The sequence below is a fragment of the Polistes dominula genome, unplaced genomic scaffold, assembly GCF_049000335.1.
Source record: "Polistes dominula isolate Pdom_NZ unplaced genomic scaffold, Pdom_raw_medaka contig_21, whole genome shotgun sequence".
In the NCBI taxonomy this organism is placed as follows: Eukaryota; Metazoa; Arthropoda; class Insecta; order Hymenoptera; family Vespidae; genus Polistes; species Polistes dominula.
The window spans coordinates 4,594,168-4,612,631 of NW_028301061.1; the positions used below are offsets into that span (position 1 = coordinate 4,594,168).

Here is an 18,464-nt window from a genome sequence, read left to right on the forward strand (position 1 = left end):
GTCCAAACGAACCGACAATCGAAATAAAGAAAGAAGGTGCGTGGTCTGTTTTTATTTTACCAAACGTGGTATTTCTTTTCTATTTCCGAATGTTTCTATTTTATTAAAAAATTAATATTAAATTATATATTTCGCACATATTGTAATTAACAATTACGAAATGTATAGAATATAATAATATTATTGTCTGCAATATTTTACAAAAAAATTAAATGATTATCAGATACATCAGAGAAAAAAAATTAAACAACATTGTAGAATATTTTTCTTATAAATATCCAAAGACATGTTTTTTAATTATAATGTTTGCGTATTTAGGAAATTTATACTAATTTTTCAATAAAATAGAAAAGTTTTTAAATAGAAGAAACTAGACACGTTAAAAAACAAATAAACCTTATTTACTTTATATTTCCAATAAGAATAAAATAATATAACTTATTTTACATTTATAGAAAAAAAATATAGAAAATAAATTTAAAAAAAATTTTTTAATATTATAAAATAAAACAACGAAAATCGAAATAGACTTTAAAATCGTTGCAATTCAAAATCCGATAAAACGAAAAAAATACTATCTCAATTGTTCCCTTCTTTAACAGCATCTACAGTTATTAGTTGCAACACAAAAAGAAATACTTGTGTATGCTAACCCATGTTAAAGATAACTCAAATTCAAAGGAAAGGTGAAAGAAGTGAAAGAAAAAATTCATCTACCAGAGTTTCCAAAAAAAAGTATAATATTTACTTCGGTTAGAGGACGACGTATCTTTCTGTCGATAAATATTCTAGAATTTTTGTTTCTATCTATGGCTACCTAATATTAGTTTTTGTCAACTACCTACACCCCAAGGTCGGTTCCTTATCATGAGAAAAGAATTAAAAAAAGCAGGGAAGGTCTGTTGAAATTCGATCTACATTTATGATATTTATTATTGATGCGATAATATTCATGCCTATAGTTTTTTTTACAACGTGTCACATCTTTTCTATTTAAAAATGTTTCTATTTTATTGAAGGAGTTCGTAAGATGGCGTGAGTGCGTGAAGACGCTACTCTTCCCGCTCTGTAGGTTAGAAACCGTTTTTCTTTCTGTTCGTTTATCCTTATCGGAGTTAGTGCAACTAAAGTGCAATTTTTTTAAAGTCTGATACCCAAACTTTATCGGCAACATTAAACATGCCACATAACAATCAACAACAAGCAGAATTTTACCAATTAAATTCTTCACAAATCAACCCAACTCATCATGAGGTTATGGATACACACTTTGACCCACAGCACAGTCTTACTCCCCTTCAGAACCAGTTGCTATCACATCAAGATAACATGGCCGGATCGGGTGTACAAAATATTTCTCAACAACCCTACCACCAACATAACCTTTACCTTCAACCTGGCACCTCGCAGGTCAGCTCAGTACAAAAGCAGCAGCTTAACGGACCTGAACCAGCACCAAATAACAACCGTGCAAATGAGTGGACACTAGTCAATAATAAAAAAAGACCTTGGCACACCAGCGACAGTGATACAGCCCCAACAAATGTTGTGAAAAGGAGCTATTGGCTAAGTACCTCTGTTGAAACTTCAAATAGATTTCAACTCTTTAACACAGTAAACGATAGTAGTAGTAGTCATAATAATAATAATAATAATAATAATAATAATAATAATAATAATAATAATAATAAAAATAATAATAATAATAATACTGCCCCTATCAATCAAAACCCAGAAAGACATGAAAAATCACAAGACCGTCAAGACAAACCTCCACCCATATTTATAAGTGGAGTAGAATATATATCTCCGCTTAGAGAACTACTAAATCATATTGCCAAAGACGAGTACTCTTTAAAAACCCTAACAAATAAGGAAATCAAAGTACAACCATACAACTCCATAAGCTACACTAAAATAGCAAAGGAACTAGAAGCAAAAGATACCCAATTTTACACTTTTCAATACAAAAGCCAAATAAACTTCAAGGTGGTGTTGAGAGGACTCCATCCCTCTAGTAACCTGGACGAAATAAAATCTGAAATTGAAGCGAGTGGTCATAAAGTCGTTAGAATTACCAATATACGTAACAACAGGACGAGGGGTCCAACACCACTATTTTTTGTAGAGCTCCAACCACAAGAAAATAACAAACTTATAAATGATTTGAAACAGTTACTACAAACCATTATCTCTGTAGAACAACCCTACAAAAAAAAGGATATACCACAATGTACAAGATGCCAGGCGCATGGACACACCAAAAATTATTGCACGCGTATTCCCCATTGTGTTAAGTGTGCAGGAAAGCATCTGACAGAGCAATGTAATTGGAAAGATAGAAGCAACCAAGTGAAGTGCTGCAATTGTGGTGGAAATCATCCAGCTAGCTATAAAGGATGTGTAATAAGAAAACAACTAATTAACAAAATGTTCCCTAAATTAAGAGAACGTATAACTCACTCCACATATACTAGATCCAGCGAGGTACAACCAGGCAAAACCTATGCACAAGCATCAAGCAACAACCACCATGTAACATATCACTCTCAACAAGATATACCAACTACCTCAAATGAATCCTCACATAAGATGGAAAACATGATGATGCAGTTAATGACAAGCATGAACACAATGATAAACCTTCTAAATACAGTCATATCGAAATTAAGATAATGGCTAACATATCTTACGAAATTGGAATCTGGAATGCTAATGGACTGGTAAGCAAAAGCCAGGAATTACACACTTTCCTAATAGACAATGACATTGATATAATGCTAATATCAGAGACCCACTTCACAGATAAATCTTATCTTAAACTTTATAAATACACGCTGTACAGTACTCAACACCCTAGTGGTGGTGCACATGGAGGAACAGCCATAGCTATCAAATCTAAAATAAGGCACCATGAAATTGAAAAATCCAATCTCGAGTACATTCAGGCAAGTAGCGTTGTTGTGGAAGACTGGCAGGGTATCCTAACAATATCAGCAATTTATTGTCCTCCTAAACATGCAATTAAGGAAGACGATTTTACAAAATTCTTTAACACTCTAGGCTCAAGATTCATAGCTGCGGGTGACTACAATGCTAAACATCCATGGTGGGGTTCTCGACTTTCAACTCCCACCCCAAGAGGAAAACAATTATATCAAGCCATCCAGAAAAACAAACTATATGTACTATCAACAGGAGAACCAACCTATTGGCCCACAGATCCACATAAAATACCAGACTTGTTAGATTTCTGTGTTGTTAAAGGAATAAGCCAACATTATCTAGATATTAAATCGAGTCTAGATTTGTCCTCTGACCATACTCCCCTTATAGTAAATGTTAGCTCCAGCGTTATTGTAAAAAATGCACCTCCTACATTACACACCAGGAAAACAAATTGGGACATATATAGATGCCTACTAAATGAAAAAGTTAGCTGCAACATACCTCTGAAAACAGAAGAACAACTGGAGGCCGCCATTGAACACTTTACAGTCAGTATACAGGAGGCGGCATGGGAAGCAACACCTACAATTTCCAACAAAGAGACACCACTAGAAACCTCTGATTCTATTAAAAAGCTCATTGTTGAGAAAAGAAAACTGAGAAAACAGTGGCAACAGTCCAGAAATCCCGTTAATAAAACCAGACCTAACAGAGCTACAAGAAGACTGAAGAAATTGCTCCTGGAAGAAAGAGAATTAACTATCCAAAACTATGTTCAAAAATTAGCTCCAACTAAAGAAACAGACTATTCTCTCAGGAAAGCCACGAAGAAAATAAAAATCCTCAAATCAGTGTACCACCCATCAAAATCGATAACAACAAATGGGCAAGGAGTGATGCGGAAAAGGCAGCGGCTTTTGCAAACCATCTCAAAGAAGTCTTTCAACCCTTTCCACAAGAGGTATCGGCCGAAGAAGAAGAGGAAGTACATACGTATCTGTATGCAACAGGAGATTTGTCTAGCCCCCATAAACCGTTTAGAGCAAGCGAAATCAGTCTGGTAATACACAAAGAAATCAGCATTAAGAAGGCTCCGGTATTGATCTGATTACTGGCAAACTACTGCGTGAACTACCTGATAGATGCATAAGATTTCTTACAATAATATTTAATGCTATTCTTCGTCTCAACTACTTTCCTATACAATGGAAAATAGCCCAAATTATCCTAATACGAAAACCAGGTAAAGACCCTCAACATGTTACCTCATATAGGCCTATTAGTTTGCTCTCACATTTATCGAAAGTACTAGAAAAGCTACTTGTCAAAAGAATTAATGCACATTTAGCTGTGAATCAGCTCATACCTGCACACCAATTTGGGTTCAGGAATAAGCACGCTACGATAGAGCAGGTACACAGACTAGTCCGTCAAATAAGCTTAAGTCTTGAGGAAAAAAAGTATTGCTCGGCTGTCTTTCTGGACGTCACTCAAGCCTTTGATAAAGTATGGCACCCAGGCTTATTATACAAACTTAAAAAAGCACTACCCTTCTGTATGTTCCAATTATTAAAGTCATATCTTGATAATAGATACTTTATTGTTAAACAAAATGATACATTTAGCAAACTACATCCTATCAGGTCAGGCGTCCCACAAGGAAGTGTCCTTGGACCAGTTTTATTATATACGTTATATACGGCAGATCTACCAACGACTGAACAAACAACCACCGCTACTTATGCAGATGACACTGCAATCATGGCTTCTCACTCCAACCCAACACTAGCTTCAAACCTGGTTCAAGAAAATTTGTATGGTATACAATTATGGCTAAAAAAATGGAGAATTCGTATTAATGAAACGAAATCGGTGCACATTACTTTCACACTCAGAAAACAAACATGTGCTCCAGTATCAATTAATAGCATACAAATTCCCCAATCAGATTCAGTGAAATATCTAGGAATGCACTTAGACAGTAAATTAAACTGGAAACACCACATCTGGCAAAAGAGGAAGCAACTTAGGAACTTACAACTTAGGAAACACTACTGGCTATTAGGTCCAAACTCCAAACTTTCTCTCAATAGTAAGGTTATAATATACAAAAGTATTTTGAAACCCATCTGGACCTATGGTATCCAACTCTGGGGCTCATCTGCCAACTCTAATATTGAAATCCTTGAAAGATCCCAATCAAAGACACTTCGCATTATAACAAACTCTCCATGGTATGTCACTAACAAAAACATCTCTAAGGATCTTGAAATACCCTCTGTCAAGTCAGTTGTTAAAAACTCTACTACTAAGTACTCTGAAAAACTCCAATTCCACCCTAATACCTTAGCTAATGAACTGCTTAACGAAGTTCACGATTTACGCCGCTTAAAAAGATTCAAACCGATAGACAATATACCTAGATTTTAAGTATATTTCAAGTAGTCTAAGTTAAGGTTAAATATATAATATTATATTTTTGTTACATTAAGATATACGTCATACATGTGATATTAATATTAAGAAGGTATTAGCTATTGAGCGAAATACCTCCATGTTATTCTTGTACTATTCTATTTTTACCAACAAATTTGCTTATTGTTACTTTGTAATAGATTGCAAATAAACTCTCATATATAAAAAAAAAAAAAAAAAATTTTTATTGAAAAATTAGTATTAAATTCTTATTTCGCAAATATTAAATTAAATAATTATGAAGTACATACAATATATAATAATTGTATTGTCTGAAATATTAAAAAAAAAGGATTACCAGATACATCAGAGAAAAAGAATTAGAGAATACTGTGGAATAAATGAGGAGCAGCTGACAAATTCCATTCAAAAGCAAGTAAATTACTGTTATATTTTTATTTTGCTTCTTTATAAAATATATTTGATGCATAAAGACAAAATATGTCTATTAAATTTGATTTTTATATGTTTTTATGAAAAATATCCAAAGAGATGAACTGACCCATGCATATATGAAAATTATATTATAAATTATGATATTTGCGTATTTAAGAAACTTATAGTAATTTTTCAATAAAAAAAAACATTTTTTAGATGTTGAACGCCCTGCGTGAATCGGTGGAGCTTACCACGGAGCTGAAATTTGAGACTCGTAGTGTACACAGTTCGATAAGCTGAGAGAGCGATACGATTCAATGCATTTTTTAGATTTTTCGTTGTTTAGATCTTCATTTAGACGAGAGTATTTAGAAAGATAAGTTTGTAGTTAAAGAATAAAGACGAGACACGTTATAAATAATAAAGGGTCTCGAAGTGTGGTAGGCTATTGAGATGGAAAAGCATTTCTCGAAAAGATTTCTATTATTAAATCTCTCATTACGTCTGTACTAGATCCTTTGTTCAGTCCAGCAGTATTTTCCATATGTTTTTCGTAACGTCTTTATTTCATCTATCCTAAAATGTCTGTTATATAGCGCAAGAATGTAGATAAAAACGGGAAATAGAAAACCGTACTAAAAAAAAAAATTTTATACCTGAGTTTCAAAAAAAAAGGATTTTTTATATTTACTTTGTTTACGACGAATTATATTTTCCTCGATAAACATCCTACCATTTTAGTGATTATTTATAACTATCGCATTCAGCATTCCATTTTTATTGCTTGAATTGTGAAAAGTGCACTTTTTATCAGCTATTCCACCCAGAGACCATACCGGTTACCTTTATTATATATAGTAATAATATTAAAATAAATAAATCCTACAATTATCTTACTCTTAAAACTGTCCATTCGTCTCATTCTCTCGAAACTTAGATTTTTGAAGGTTTCACTTCTAACACGTGTGATCTGCACACATGATTTTTTTTTTTGAAACGATTGAAAAAAAAAATTTGAATATTTATCAACTTTGTTCTCTCCTTGTTTTTATTATTGTTCATCTTGTAATAAAATTGTAAACTTCTACTTATTAATTATAAATTACAATTTAAGTCTGAATTTTTAAAATATTTAAAAGTAGTGATCTTATCACACAAGGAAAACTGCATTAAAATTATTACTTAAAATATATTAAAAAAAAAAAAAAAAAACAGAAAAAACCGAATACGTCACGTTTAATCGATGGAATAATTTTTCTTACATAATAATTACATTATCTAATTGTTATCTTTCGAATATAATAAAAAATGAGAGATACGAATAAAATTTGTTATATAAGTGAATGCAATACTTATTTACCAACATAAAATATTCAATTTTTTTATCGAATAAAAATATCATGATATCGAATAATTTAAAAAAAAAAAAAGCTTTGATTCTATCGCCTTTCATAAAATTCAAATGCAAGTAAACCATGATTGAACAATTGTTTTCTAAATAATTATTAAATTATCAAATTAATTTTATAATATAATAAAAAAAGGAAAAAAACAAAAAAAACAAAAAAAGTTCTTATATAATTGAATGAAATACTCGTTTTACAATATAAAATATTTAATATTTTTTTATCAAATAAAAATATCACGATTTTGGATAATTTTACTAACCTTTTGATCCGATTCGTGATTATTATAGAATCGTGATATTTAGAAAGATAAGTTTGTAGTTAAAGAATAAAGACGAGACACGTTATAAATAATAAAAGGTCTCGAAGTGTGGTAGGCTATTGAGATGGAAAAGCATTTCTCGAAAAGATTTCTATTATTAAATCTCTCATTACGTCTGTACTAGATCCTTTGTTCAGTCCAGCAGTATTTTCCATATGTTTTTCGTAACATCTTTATTTCGGCATTTCTTAAAGTTTTGTTAGACAGCGCAAACATGTAGATGAAAGTAAGAATTTGAACACCATTGTAACCAATAACATATTTTACCGGAGTTTCACAAAAAGAATATTTTATATTTATTTAGTTTACGACAAATTATGTTTCCATTGATAAACATTCTACGATTTTGGTGTCTGTCTATGATTATCGCATTCAGCATTCCATTTTTATTGCTTGAATTTAAAAAAGTATAGTTTCTATCAACTATTCCACCCAGAGATTATACCAGTGGATTTTGCTATATATGGCAACAATATTTTATTAAATGATTTTGATTTTTACTCAGATTAATACACATATCGATCCAAAGAATCCACAAATTTTGGTTACATCCGGATATTATTTTTTACAATCTATTTATAGGAATAAGATTTCGAGAAGCTTTATCACACTTGGGAGAAAATCACGTTAGATGTATAAAAAAAAAAGAAAATATGTTTATCTTAACACTTAGCCGTCCACTCTGGGAGATCTCCCCGTTTCAATGCAGATCGGTGCCCGACCGATCGGGGAGATCTCCCATATTGACCTTAGTAACGCGTTTTTTTTCGTTTATTTATCTACATAGTGCAGGTAAAAATCTAGTATTAAGTTCTTTTCGTTATATTTTATTTTCTGGAAAGGAAAACTCTATTCAGAAACTAAAGGGAAAGTTTAGGAGGACCATAAAACCATAAACAAGCCTAAGAGTTATCGGGATATATTGGTATTTTGTATAAACAATATGTGAAATCGTTAAATAAAATTGTTACCCCAAGATGTAATTGGCACTTAAATAATTTTCAAATTATTTCAATTTCAAATATCGCATATCAGTACGCATCACTTACGAAAAATGCGTGGTGGGCAGCGTAGTTTTAGTTGCTCGAGCGTGGTGGAAACCGTACAGTTCGCTGCGGCGCGCGTGGTCGTCTAAGTGTTAATAATCTCATTTTATACACAATATTCTATCACTACAATAAAATAAATATATTTTTATGCCTTGGGAGAAGGTTTAACTTTCTTTTAAAATAACTAACACAAGATTTTAATGTCTAAACTATAGTCACATTTAATTGTTTACTTTGATAACGTAAAGTCGCACTTCAACTAGAAAACTAATTATTACTGTTAAATGCTAACTAAATTGTTGTTATTAATTCTGGAGTTAATTTTATAACATAAAATTAACGTAAGATACTTTATTACGATTCTTTAATTTATTCTCAAATAAATTCTGTAATTAGGAATGCTTAACGATTCGTAGTTTATTCTATGAGTACCACTCTGTTACTGACCAAAAAGGTGCCAGAGAACATACAACGCAATCCTAAGTTATCACTACGCCATGGGAACAAACAGGCAATAAGGTGTGATCTGCCCAGCCGCTAGCGTGTGAACACCACCGTCAGCAATTTTGAAAGATAACGTTCAAAGAATAAGAATAATCTACAGAGGCATAACAATATATATATCTTTCACTATATTATAACTTTCATAAAATTGCATACATAAATAGAACTTTTTTGTTAAGATAATAAAGGAACAGAAGGAATTGATGCAAGAAAAGAAAATTAATGGCGAAATGAAAGAAAAAGATGCAAGTAAGAATAACTATTCAATAATCTAATTCTATTTTTTATTAAATTGTTGCAATAAGATGTTCTGAACATGCCAAATAGTATATTCATTATTCTTTTGAATAAAACAAAATATACTCCTTCATTTCTTGACGCGTTATTCAAATCATTCTACGAGGGAAAAGAATATACGGAGCAAGATATTAGTGATGAAATCAACACAATAGTTTGTACTGTAAGTAAGAATTTATCTACTTTAAACAAAACTTTGATTGTAAAAAAAAGATAAAAAAAATTTGTATTCTTTTAGGGAAGCGATTCAACCACTTGGGCAGTTACTTTTGTATTTTTAATGTTAGCTACTTATCCAAAAATTCAAGTAAGTACGAGTAAAATTTACCTTCTATATTAACTGTCTCACTGCCTTTAAAAAATAGAACATATTTTTACACTAAAATTGAATCGTGTTTTCCATATCCTAAATTGCAGAAAGAATTACATAAAGAGCTATATCAAATATACGGATCAACCGATCCAGAAGATAAACATATTACATTTGAAGACATTAAGAATATGACATTTTTGAATCGAGTGATCAAAGAAACTTTACGTCTTTTTCCTCCCGTTTCTTTTATTTCACGAAGTGTATGTGAAGATATACAAGGTATTCATACACATACTGAATAAATATTTGCGTATATTCTTTTACAATTTACGTTATTATTTCACGTATTAATTCTATATATTTATTAATTTTGTGAAGTGAGCAAGGATGTCTAATACCAAAAAATTCTATTTGTGTTTTAATTAAACAAAAGACCTTTTCCCGATTTCCGGTCCGGGAATATTCGAGAGACTTCGGGGTGCACGCTCGCTTTTCTTTCTTACTAGACACACTCATATTCATACCACTGCATTCACACCTATACCCATATCGCTGCGCGCACTCACACTCATAGCCATATCGCTGCGCGCACTCACACTTATACCGATAACGCTGCGTGCACTCACACTTATACCGATATCGCTGCATACTCTTACACATCTTTCACATTCATCAATTGTTTTCACGTTCCCCATACACTTGCACTCTTCGTCTTTCTCTCCTCTTACCAATATTTTAAACTATAAATGATTCAATATCTTTGGTAGTTCGATTGAAAAAAACTTATGTTTATAGTATAGTTATTAGCATTTTGATAGAGCATTAAGGGGTAGAGCGAATTGTTTCAATGAGGAAGAATATTTATACTATTAAGAGAAACTGTGCAGCTAATTATCTTTATAATAAATGAATAGCCAAATATATCTTTAGTTATTATTAATAAAAATTATGTCTTTTCCTATATTTCCTCCCTCTGCTCTTACAACTTTAAAATTCAAGTTATTTTATTGACACTAGATTTACTAGCATTTTTAATATACCAATTTCTCCGAAACTAGTCAGCCCCAGTTTTGCGATGGCAGACTTGCAGATTTATGTTCAGATTTATGTTCAAAGGTAACTTTTTCAATAGAAATGAATCTTGAAGCGGATAAATGCATTTTTATGCTTCCAGCTCTCCGTCTATCATCTTTTTCTATTTTTTTTATTTTTTTTTAAAATGTTTCTATTTTATTAAAAAATTAATATTAAACTTTGCTTACCTCACTTCCGTGGGGCAACACTCTTACCACACCCGGGTCCTTTGGACCCGAGCTGAAAAAAATCGTTATAAAAAGAAACGTTTGCATAGGATTTACTTCCACATTTTTTCGAGACTTCTTTAATACTTACTAAAAAAGACTATATAGGTTATATAGCTCTAAATTAAATTTAAATATGTTTAAAAAATTACCAAATTTGAAAAATTGAAAAAATGACTTTTCTTATTAAAAAATTCATAACTTTTTTAATTCTCAATATTAAGGCCTGAAGATTTAGCTGAGTATTCTACTAGTGCACTAGTACAAGAAAAAAAATAGTAGTTTTGTGGATCTTTTAAAATGTATATTTATTTTGAAGAATGATTGCCGAAAAAAAGAAGAAATAATGAAATACTTGTTTCCTTCGAAATTCTCTATTATATCAGTTGTTATAGTATTATATTTATTCAAAATCTTATTATTTTATTACATTTATATGAAATTAATATAAAATGAATGAAAAGAGTAAAAAAATTGTATTTTTTTTTATTATATATCCCAACAATCGTTGCACATAGCGACAGAATGTTCGTGGCAAGCAGCGCCACGTGTTTATACTCTAACAAAATGGCTTATAGCGTGAATCCTATATTGTCGCTCCAAAAAAAAATTATCGTTATTAAAATATTCTATATTTGTTATAAAAAAATTAAGCGCTGCTAAACATAAATTATAAACTTTTTTCTTCAATCTAAAGAAAAAATACATAAAAAAAACATTCTTTCCAAAAAATCATTTTCAAACGTACTTACCATACTCAGGTACTATGGACTCGGGCCATTTTTTTAACAGCTGCCAAAAGTATACTAAGGGCTCTAACGTTACGCAAAACGGCCTGATGGATGGCTAAATTCTTCAACTTTTAGGAACTGGTTTAGTAGACCGGCTATTATTTGCTTTAAGTACCTACAATTGAGTTACAAAAAAGGTCTGGGTCCTTTGGACCAAGAGTGGTAAGAAAAGGTTAATAATCTGATTACAAACGTTTTACCACATCCGGCAGGGCTCGTTAAAAATATTTGTAATTGAGAGTGATTTTCTAACTTAAGATGGTGAATAACATGCATTAGAAGTTCTTTCTGATTTTCGTTAGCAATTTTCATCATTTCATAGTATTGTTCATTAGGCATGACATTTTAATTCCGTTTAGCAATGGCACCAAGTTTATTTAGCGTTGCTAGGCGCAAATTATTGTTGACCTCAGAATTTGGATTATCATATAGTGCTTGGAATAGATTGGCTTCTGGAAATCTCATAGCAACATCTTGGATCTACTCGTTATTGTCCACTTGTCCATCTTCATGACATAGTTTTTGTCAAATCTCAATCGTTTTGTTAACCCCTTGACTTACGCGATATCTGACAATTTCGCGTGCCATAAGAAACAAGAACTTTATGGTAGCCAAACGAGGTCGCTTACGTTACGGGACGAAAAGAAATTTAAGGTTTTCGAAAACAAAGTTCTTCGTTAATCTTCGATGCAAAACGCGATGAGGAGGAAACGGCCGAATGAAGAAGACTCCGTAACGTTGAAATACATCGATTGTACAATAAACCGAACATTATCAACGTCGTAAAATCACGCTGATTAAGATAGCTGATAAGCTGGTCACGTGGCGCGCATGGGGAATGATCGAACGGCGCACAAAATATATTGGTCGGTATATCAAACGGGAAAAGATCACTAGGTAGACCGAGACGTAGATGGGAGGATAATATTAGAAGGGACCTGAAAGAAATAGAATACGAAGACCGCGAATGGAAGAATCGCGCTCAGGGACGGGAACAATGGTGGGATTTTGTATTTGCGGCAATGAACTTTCGAGTTCCTAACGCCAATTAATAATAACAATCGAACTAATAAATTAATATAATTTTATTAATAAATAATTTCTAGAAAAATTTACTTTCGGTTGCGTTTTTTCAGGTTTATAATTAGACTTACGCAGTAGCTCTCAACAACTTTTTCAATAATTTGTATATTGGTCTACCTGAGTAAATTGAATATCTCGTTTAGAGGATTTCCAATGTGATAATCAAGAAATAATGAAAAGTTAATGTACTTCTACGGTAGCGAGATATTCATATTTGAATCGTTTCTATCTACTTCAATTTTTTTTATCAAAACATTTGATTCACGATAACTGCTTATTACCACAAATCTTTTGTAGACAATAAACTTTATATTTATTATTTTTTATTATATTCAATTTCTATGAAACAGATTCTGCGATAAGCTTATGAATTAAAATATCATGAAATAACATAGGCAGCAGAGATAAGGTATTGTTTACCTAAATATTAAGAAATTCCAAAGGGCCATCAATTCCCAAACTATCTCAATGATCAAAGAAACATATGGTGCGATGAAAACCCTTTATACAGTGTCGAGCCCTTTGAAGGTTTCTGATTCATATCTAAGCACGTACGATACCATAAAAGGAAAAAACATTCCGATATTGTAGCTCACGTTTCTTTATGCATTGTTTCTCTTTCCCAAAAACATAAGATTTTCCTTCGGGAGATCCTGGTAGGTGGACCCTCCTACTATTGGCCAATAAGTCCAATTTACGTTCTTCCCTCTCCAAAGGGGTGTAAGTAACTTATGTATAAAATAGACATGAATGCTCTGAACAGTCAAAGAAATGTTCTCTTCTTACGTAAAGTGAGTTTCAATTTTAAATGTAAATGAGAAAATAAATGATATAAAAAAATGTATAATTCTTATAACGTTTCAATACATATGAGACAACATGAAAACATAAAAAAATGAGAAAAACACACACAACTGTCTTGTATTAATTTATTAATTGTAAGCATTTATAAATACCAGTTTGCAAATATTTACAATTTATCATTCATGTAATTATTAAAATTAGAAGAAATAAATTGATTTCTTCGATTTTATACTGTGCTAATAGAAAATTATTACGTAAACGTATATACGTAATACTTTTTACGTACATACTTTTAGCGTTTACTACGTAAAGCTATATATGTATATTCCTATTACATTATTTACTATCTTCTTTTAAATTTTTTTACTATCTGAAAAAATTCAAAAAATATTAAAAAATAGGACATATCGTTGTGCATTATTCTATAAATAGTTCTTATTAGTTTTAATTATTTGAGAAGAAATACATAGTTCTTTCAATCTTTTTAAATTGTTTATTTAATGTTTTAGAACAATGTAAGTTGGACCGCGTGTTTTCAAGTTTTTAATTAGAATAACGTAGTAATTCTCAACAACTTTAATAGGAACTTAAATATTGGCCCATCCGCGCTAGACCCGTACTAAATTAAATATTTCATTTCAAAAATGTCACATGAGATAATAAAGAAACAATGTAAGTGTAATTCTCATTGGCGAGACGTTCAAGTCCGAATTGTTCTAATCTATTTTAATCTTATTCTCAAGTATTGAAAAATTCGATTCACGATTAAATCAATTATCGATTACATTCGAACAAGATGTAGACAATTTACACGATATTTATAACAACACTGACTTTAATAAATAGGTTTTATGATTGGCTAATAAGGGAATGATAGGCTAATATTTGGTTGTTGGTTGTGATTTTAGATTAGTTACCGTATTCTATCTGTAACTGACTTTACTGAACTAACAGAGTCTTGGTTTGACGTTTAGCAACCATGAATTGGGATTCGATTATGGTAAAATAATATTCTATTTACATATGGATTAATTACATATCGGTACATAATTCTTTTTTTATTTTATTTATGTTATGTTAGGAAGACAAATCTTTTTAGAAAACTGAAGTCCTTTATCTGAAAGTCTGTGTACTAGGAAATTAATTAATAAATAGTATTTTTTAAATGATAGATAAAGTAGAACTGAAATAAAATATATATAAAAATCATTCAGCGTATACGCGCATGTTTGCATTTTCTTCGTTTCAAATTGATAAGCATAAGCGCATGAGTGTGTATACTGATGAATGTTAGATCCAATGTGTTCAAGATAAAAATTTATAAAATATTTTTTATAGAAAAGAAAAATAAAATAAATGTAACATTAATTTAACTACGATTAACTTGTTAAAATATGTAATATTTTCAAATGTGTTTTTTTTCTGATTGATAATATTGTATATTTCATAGATAATAACACAAATACTGATATTCTAAATAAAAATTGAAAATGTTATGTATTGAAAATTTATTTTTTATTAAAAAAATTAATTATTACAATTGTTTTATTTGGAACATAGTACTGAAAAAATAATAAATATTAATGTCGGATAAATCTCAAAAGTATAGTTTCAGCTGGTTGCAAAGTAATGGAAAGTTTTACATCAACATTTTCTACTGATACTGGATTATCTATTTCAACAGTAAATTTTCTCAATAAACTAGCAGCTATTGTTTTCACTTGTGCCATGGCAAATAATTTACCTAAAAAAGTCATATTAAAAAGACATATACTTTGGCAATAAAAAGTTTAGAAACTAAATAATAAATGCATAATAATGCGCTCTTACCTATACAAACTCGTTTCCCAGAACCAAATGGAATGAAACACTTCGGATCATAATTTCCCGGAAGAAAACGATCAGGATTAAATCGTAAGGGATCCGTCCAATATTTACCCTTTCGGTGCATAAAATATGTCGAAAAAAATACTTCAGTATTTTTTGGTACTACAATGTTGTCGTTCACTTCATATAATAATTAAATACATATTATTATTACATAAAACATTAATTTAAATACTGGAATAAAATAAGAATAGTATTTTTTGTGTATATGAATACCTATTATATCGCTATATGATGTTCGTCCAAAAAATGGAGCAGGAGGAAAAAGACGAAGTGTTTCTTTAATGACTCGTTCCAAATAATGCATTTTCTTAGTATCATCGTATGTAATTGGATCATCATTCTCATTGCTTGAACCGTACATATCGTACAGCTCTTTATAAACTTCATTCTACAATCAAAAATGACAAATAAATAACACAAGTTTTGTATAAAAATAAATTTGATTTCTAAAAGATTATGATAAATTTGATAATGCTTAATGGTTATCTTTATATACTTGAACTTCCGGAAACGATGCTAGCATTAAAAATAAAAATGTAAGAGTTCCAGCAGAAGTATCACTTCCCTAAAAAATAATAAAAAGTTGTAAAGAACAATTTATAAATAAAAATAAATCTTATCTAATCTACAAAAAAATTAAACTTACAGTTACAATAAATGTCTTTATTTCATCACGAATATTCGCCTCCGAATATTCTCCGGTATTGTAAAATGATTCAAATAATGCGTCGAGAAATGAACTCGTATTTTTTACTTTACCTTTGGGAATAATAATAAATTATTTATTACTTATATCAAAGATGACTATCCATAAATGCATTACTAAAAGAATATTTTTGGAAATGATTATTCTTACTCGCATATGGACCATTTCCTTCACGGGTAAATTTCGCTTCCTGTATTGACTTTTTCTTTTTCCTTATAATCTTAACAAATAAAAGTTATATATAAATATATATGAAGTATAAATAAAATATAATTTTTCCTAAAACTGTATTATATAGTTACAACCAAAAAATTTGGAACAAACAGTTATTTTTTTATTCTTACCTCGTTTGTTATATTATTAAGGTGTGCGAGATTTTCATCTAACCGCTTTCCTAAAGATGAATTCTTAAATATAATATTCGGGTACAACCACAATTTTGATATTCTTTCCATAGTCATATCCATCCCACTGAATAAAAATAAAAGTTAATAAGAAGACAAAAATAAAGTTATACTATATTATATTATAAATATAATAATTTTCTTTTGATTATTACTCTGTCAGATATTTATCAAGTTTGCAGTCTGGCATATTTAGCAAATTTAGATCAGATTCCAGTAGGCTGTCTGTTAGTATAAAAAAAAATTTGTTATAGATTTTTACATATCTTGATATTTTTAAAATTCTAGAGTTTCCAAGACTCACCAAATATGATGTCCAACGTACATAAATGTACGTAATGAAAGATATCTACGTTCTCTCCGTTTTTAGTTTCTAAAAAGTTTATTAGCCTTTTTGAATTCTTATTCAATGACTCCATATTATATGAAACCATTTTGGAATTGAATTTTTGATCTAGTATTCTTCGATGTATTTTCCATAATGACGCTTCAAATAAGAAAATATTTTTTAATTTTTTTCTTATTCACTTTTTTTTATATATTATTTAGTAAAAAAATAAGGGAAAGTGATATCTTCATATAATTATTTACACGCTTGGGTGTGTAGACGTTTTATGCAAACGTAAAAAATTAACTATTATTACCAGCAATATTTTATAAGAAATATTTAAAACATACTTAATTATACTTTGAATTTGTGGTGGTAGTTGTTCGGTATTAATTAAAAAGAAACCATGAGAGCTTATCATTTACCTGGCGCTGTAAATAATCCATCGCCTAAGGAATATTTTACAAAGTTATATAGGAAACTCTTCTCATCAATTTTTGAGCTTTTTAAAATAATCTGAAAAATAAAATAATAAATTGATATAATTAAATACGAAATAAAAAAAAAATATTATTTGATTTCATCGTTTGTAAAAAAAGTGCAGTAAATTTAAAATAAATCTTACTTCAATATTCTCAGGATCATCGAACACTAGAATTAATTTTGATCCTATCCAGAGTCGCCAAGGCGAAGAATAGATTGCGGAGTATTGTATTAATTTTTTCATTGAATCTAATGTAAAAACAGATTCATTCAATAAAAATGGTATAAATGTATATATTAGAAATATGAAAATAAAATATACCTGTCAAATCACCAAGAAATAAATGCATATTTCCTATAAGAGGATAAGCTTTAGGGCCTGGAAATTTTCTTACCATGTTATATTCTCGAAATTTATTTATTAAATATTCAATTACGTAGAATAATAAAATAATTATTATTGTTAAAACAATAAAGTATGCAGTGTATTCCATGTTGAATTGAACAAATTAGAAATAGTACAAGTTGTTTAATTCATTTAAAAATACTACTTTGCTTCTGTTTGTAAGTAAGGGATAATTACAAAAATGCTACTCAAAAGTAAGTTCCTTTATACTTCGCGTCTTTACAGAAACTAAAAATAAGTAAACGAGCTTGAGCGTATTTATAAGATACCAAGACTGCTCTTTGTCCATGTTTTTATAATACTTTCAATACGTAAGAGTGATATGTCATTTTAATTAACAATAAGAAGCTATTTTTTATAGATTTATTTATAAGATACCAAGACTGCTCTTTGTCCATATTTTTATAATACTTTCAATACGTAAGAGTGATATGTTATTTTAATTATCAATAAGAAGCTATTATTTATAGATTTAGATTTTTATCTATCACTGGCAAAAATTGGTTCATCAGAAACAAAAAACCGATTGTTATCCTTTAGTAGAGATGTTGGTGCAGGGAATAAACAAAAGGAAA

At 30.1% G+C, this 18,464-nt stretch overlaps 2 protein-coding genes across 8 annotated transcripts; one reads left to right on the top strand and one right to left on the bottom strand.

The window, feature by feature from the left end:
• Positions 1–8,425: 8,425 nt before the first annotated feature.
• Positions 8,426–10,678, top strand: LOC149031429 (cytochrome P450 4V2-like). Of its 6 annotated transcripts, none has more exons than XM_089176046.1 (4): positions 8,426–9,332; positions 9,487–9,543; positions 9,619–9,687; positions 9,798–10,019. In XM_089176046.1, exons 1-4 carry the CDS (start codon positions 9,327–9,329, stop codon positions 9,993–9,995), a joined length of 330 nt encoding a protein of 109 aa, XP_089032172.1. In that variant the 5' UTR covers positions 8,426–9,326; the 3' UTR covers positions 9,996–10,019. The 6 variants fall into 6 exon arrangements, with proteins under 6 accessions (XP_089032172.1, XP_089032171.1, XP_089032170.1 ...); XM_089176045.1 differs by adding an exon at positions 10,072–10,678 and having other exon boundaries at positions 8,428–9,543; positions 9,798–9,972; XM_089176044.1 differs by having other exon boundaries at positions 8,428–9,098; positions 9,263–9,543.
• A 4,520-nt stretch (positions 10,679–15,198) lies between these two features.
• On the bottom strand, positions 15,199–18,129 carry LOC107073729 (cytochrome P450 4C1-like). Of its 2 annotated transcripts, none has more exons than XM_089176150.1 (12): positions 17,806–18,129; positions 17,626–17,732; positions 17,426–17,516; positions 16,977–17,159; positions 16,828–16,897; positions 16,613–16,739; positions 16,419–16,488; positions 16,209–16,321; positions 16,059–16,127; positions 15,776–15,950; positions 15,503–15,679; positions 15,199–15,416 (listed from the first exon to the last, which is right to left on the bottom strand). In XM_089176150.1, exons 1-12 carry the CDS (start codon positions 17,975–17,977, stop codon positions 15,253–15,255), a joined length of 1,518 nt encoding a protein of 505 aa, XP_089032276.1. In that variant the 5' UTR covers positions 17,978–18,129; the 3' UTR covers positions 15,199–15,252. The 2 variants fall into 2 exon arrangements, with proteins under 2 accessions (XP_089032276.1, XP_089032277.1); XM_089176151.1 differs by having other exon boundaries at positions 17,879–18,122.
• Positions 18,130–18,464: the final 335 nt, after the last annotated feature.

What these genes read in the sequence shown, in the direction of transcription:
- LOC149031429 (XM_089176041.1), top strand. Translation starts at nt 9,400, where the DNA reads ATGCCAAATAGTATATTCATTATTCTTTTGAATAAAACAAAATATACT. An exon ending in TCAACACAATAGTTTGTACT is followed by an intron (nt 9,544 to 9,618) that starts GTAAGTAAGAAT and finishes GTATTCTTTTAG; the next exon opens with GGAAGCGATTCAACCACTTG. An exon ending in CTACTTATCCAAAAATTCAA is followed by an intron (nt 9,688 to 9,797) that starts GTAAGTACGAGT and finishes CCTAAATTGCAG; the next exon opens with AAAGAATTACATAAAGAGCT.
- LOC107073729 (XM_089176150.1), bottom strand. Translation starts at nt 17,977, where the DNA reads ATGGAATACACTGCATACTTTATTGTTTTAACAATAATAATTATTTTA. An exon ending in TACGTTGGACATCATATTTG is followed by an intron (nt 16,898 to 16,976) that starts GTGAGTCTTGGA and finishes TTATACTAACAG; the next exon opens with ACAGCCTACTGGAATCTGAT. An exon ending in TGGGAAACGAGTTTGTATAG is followed by an intron (nt 15,417 to 15,502) that starts GTAAGAGCGCAT and finishes TGACTTTTTTAG; the next exon opens with GTAAATTATTTGCCATGGCA.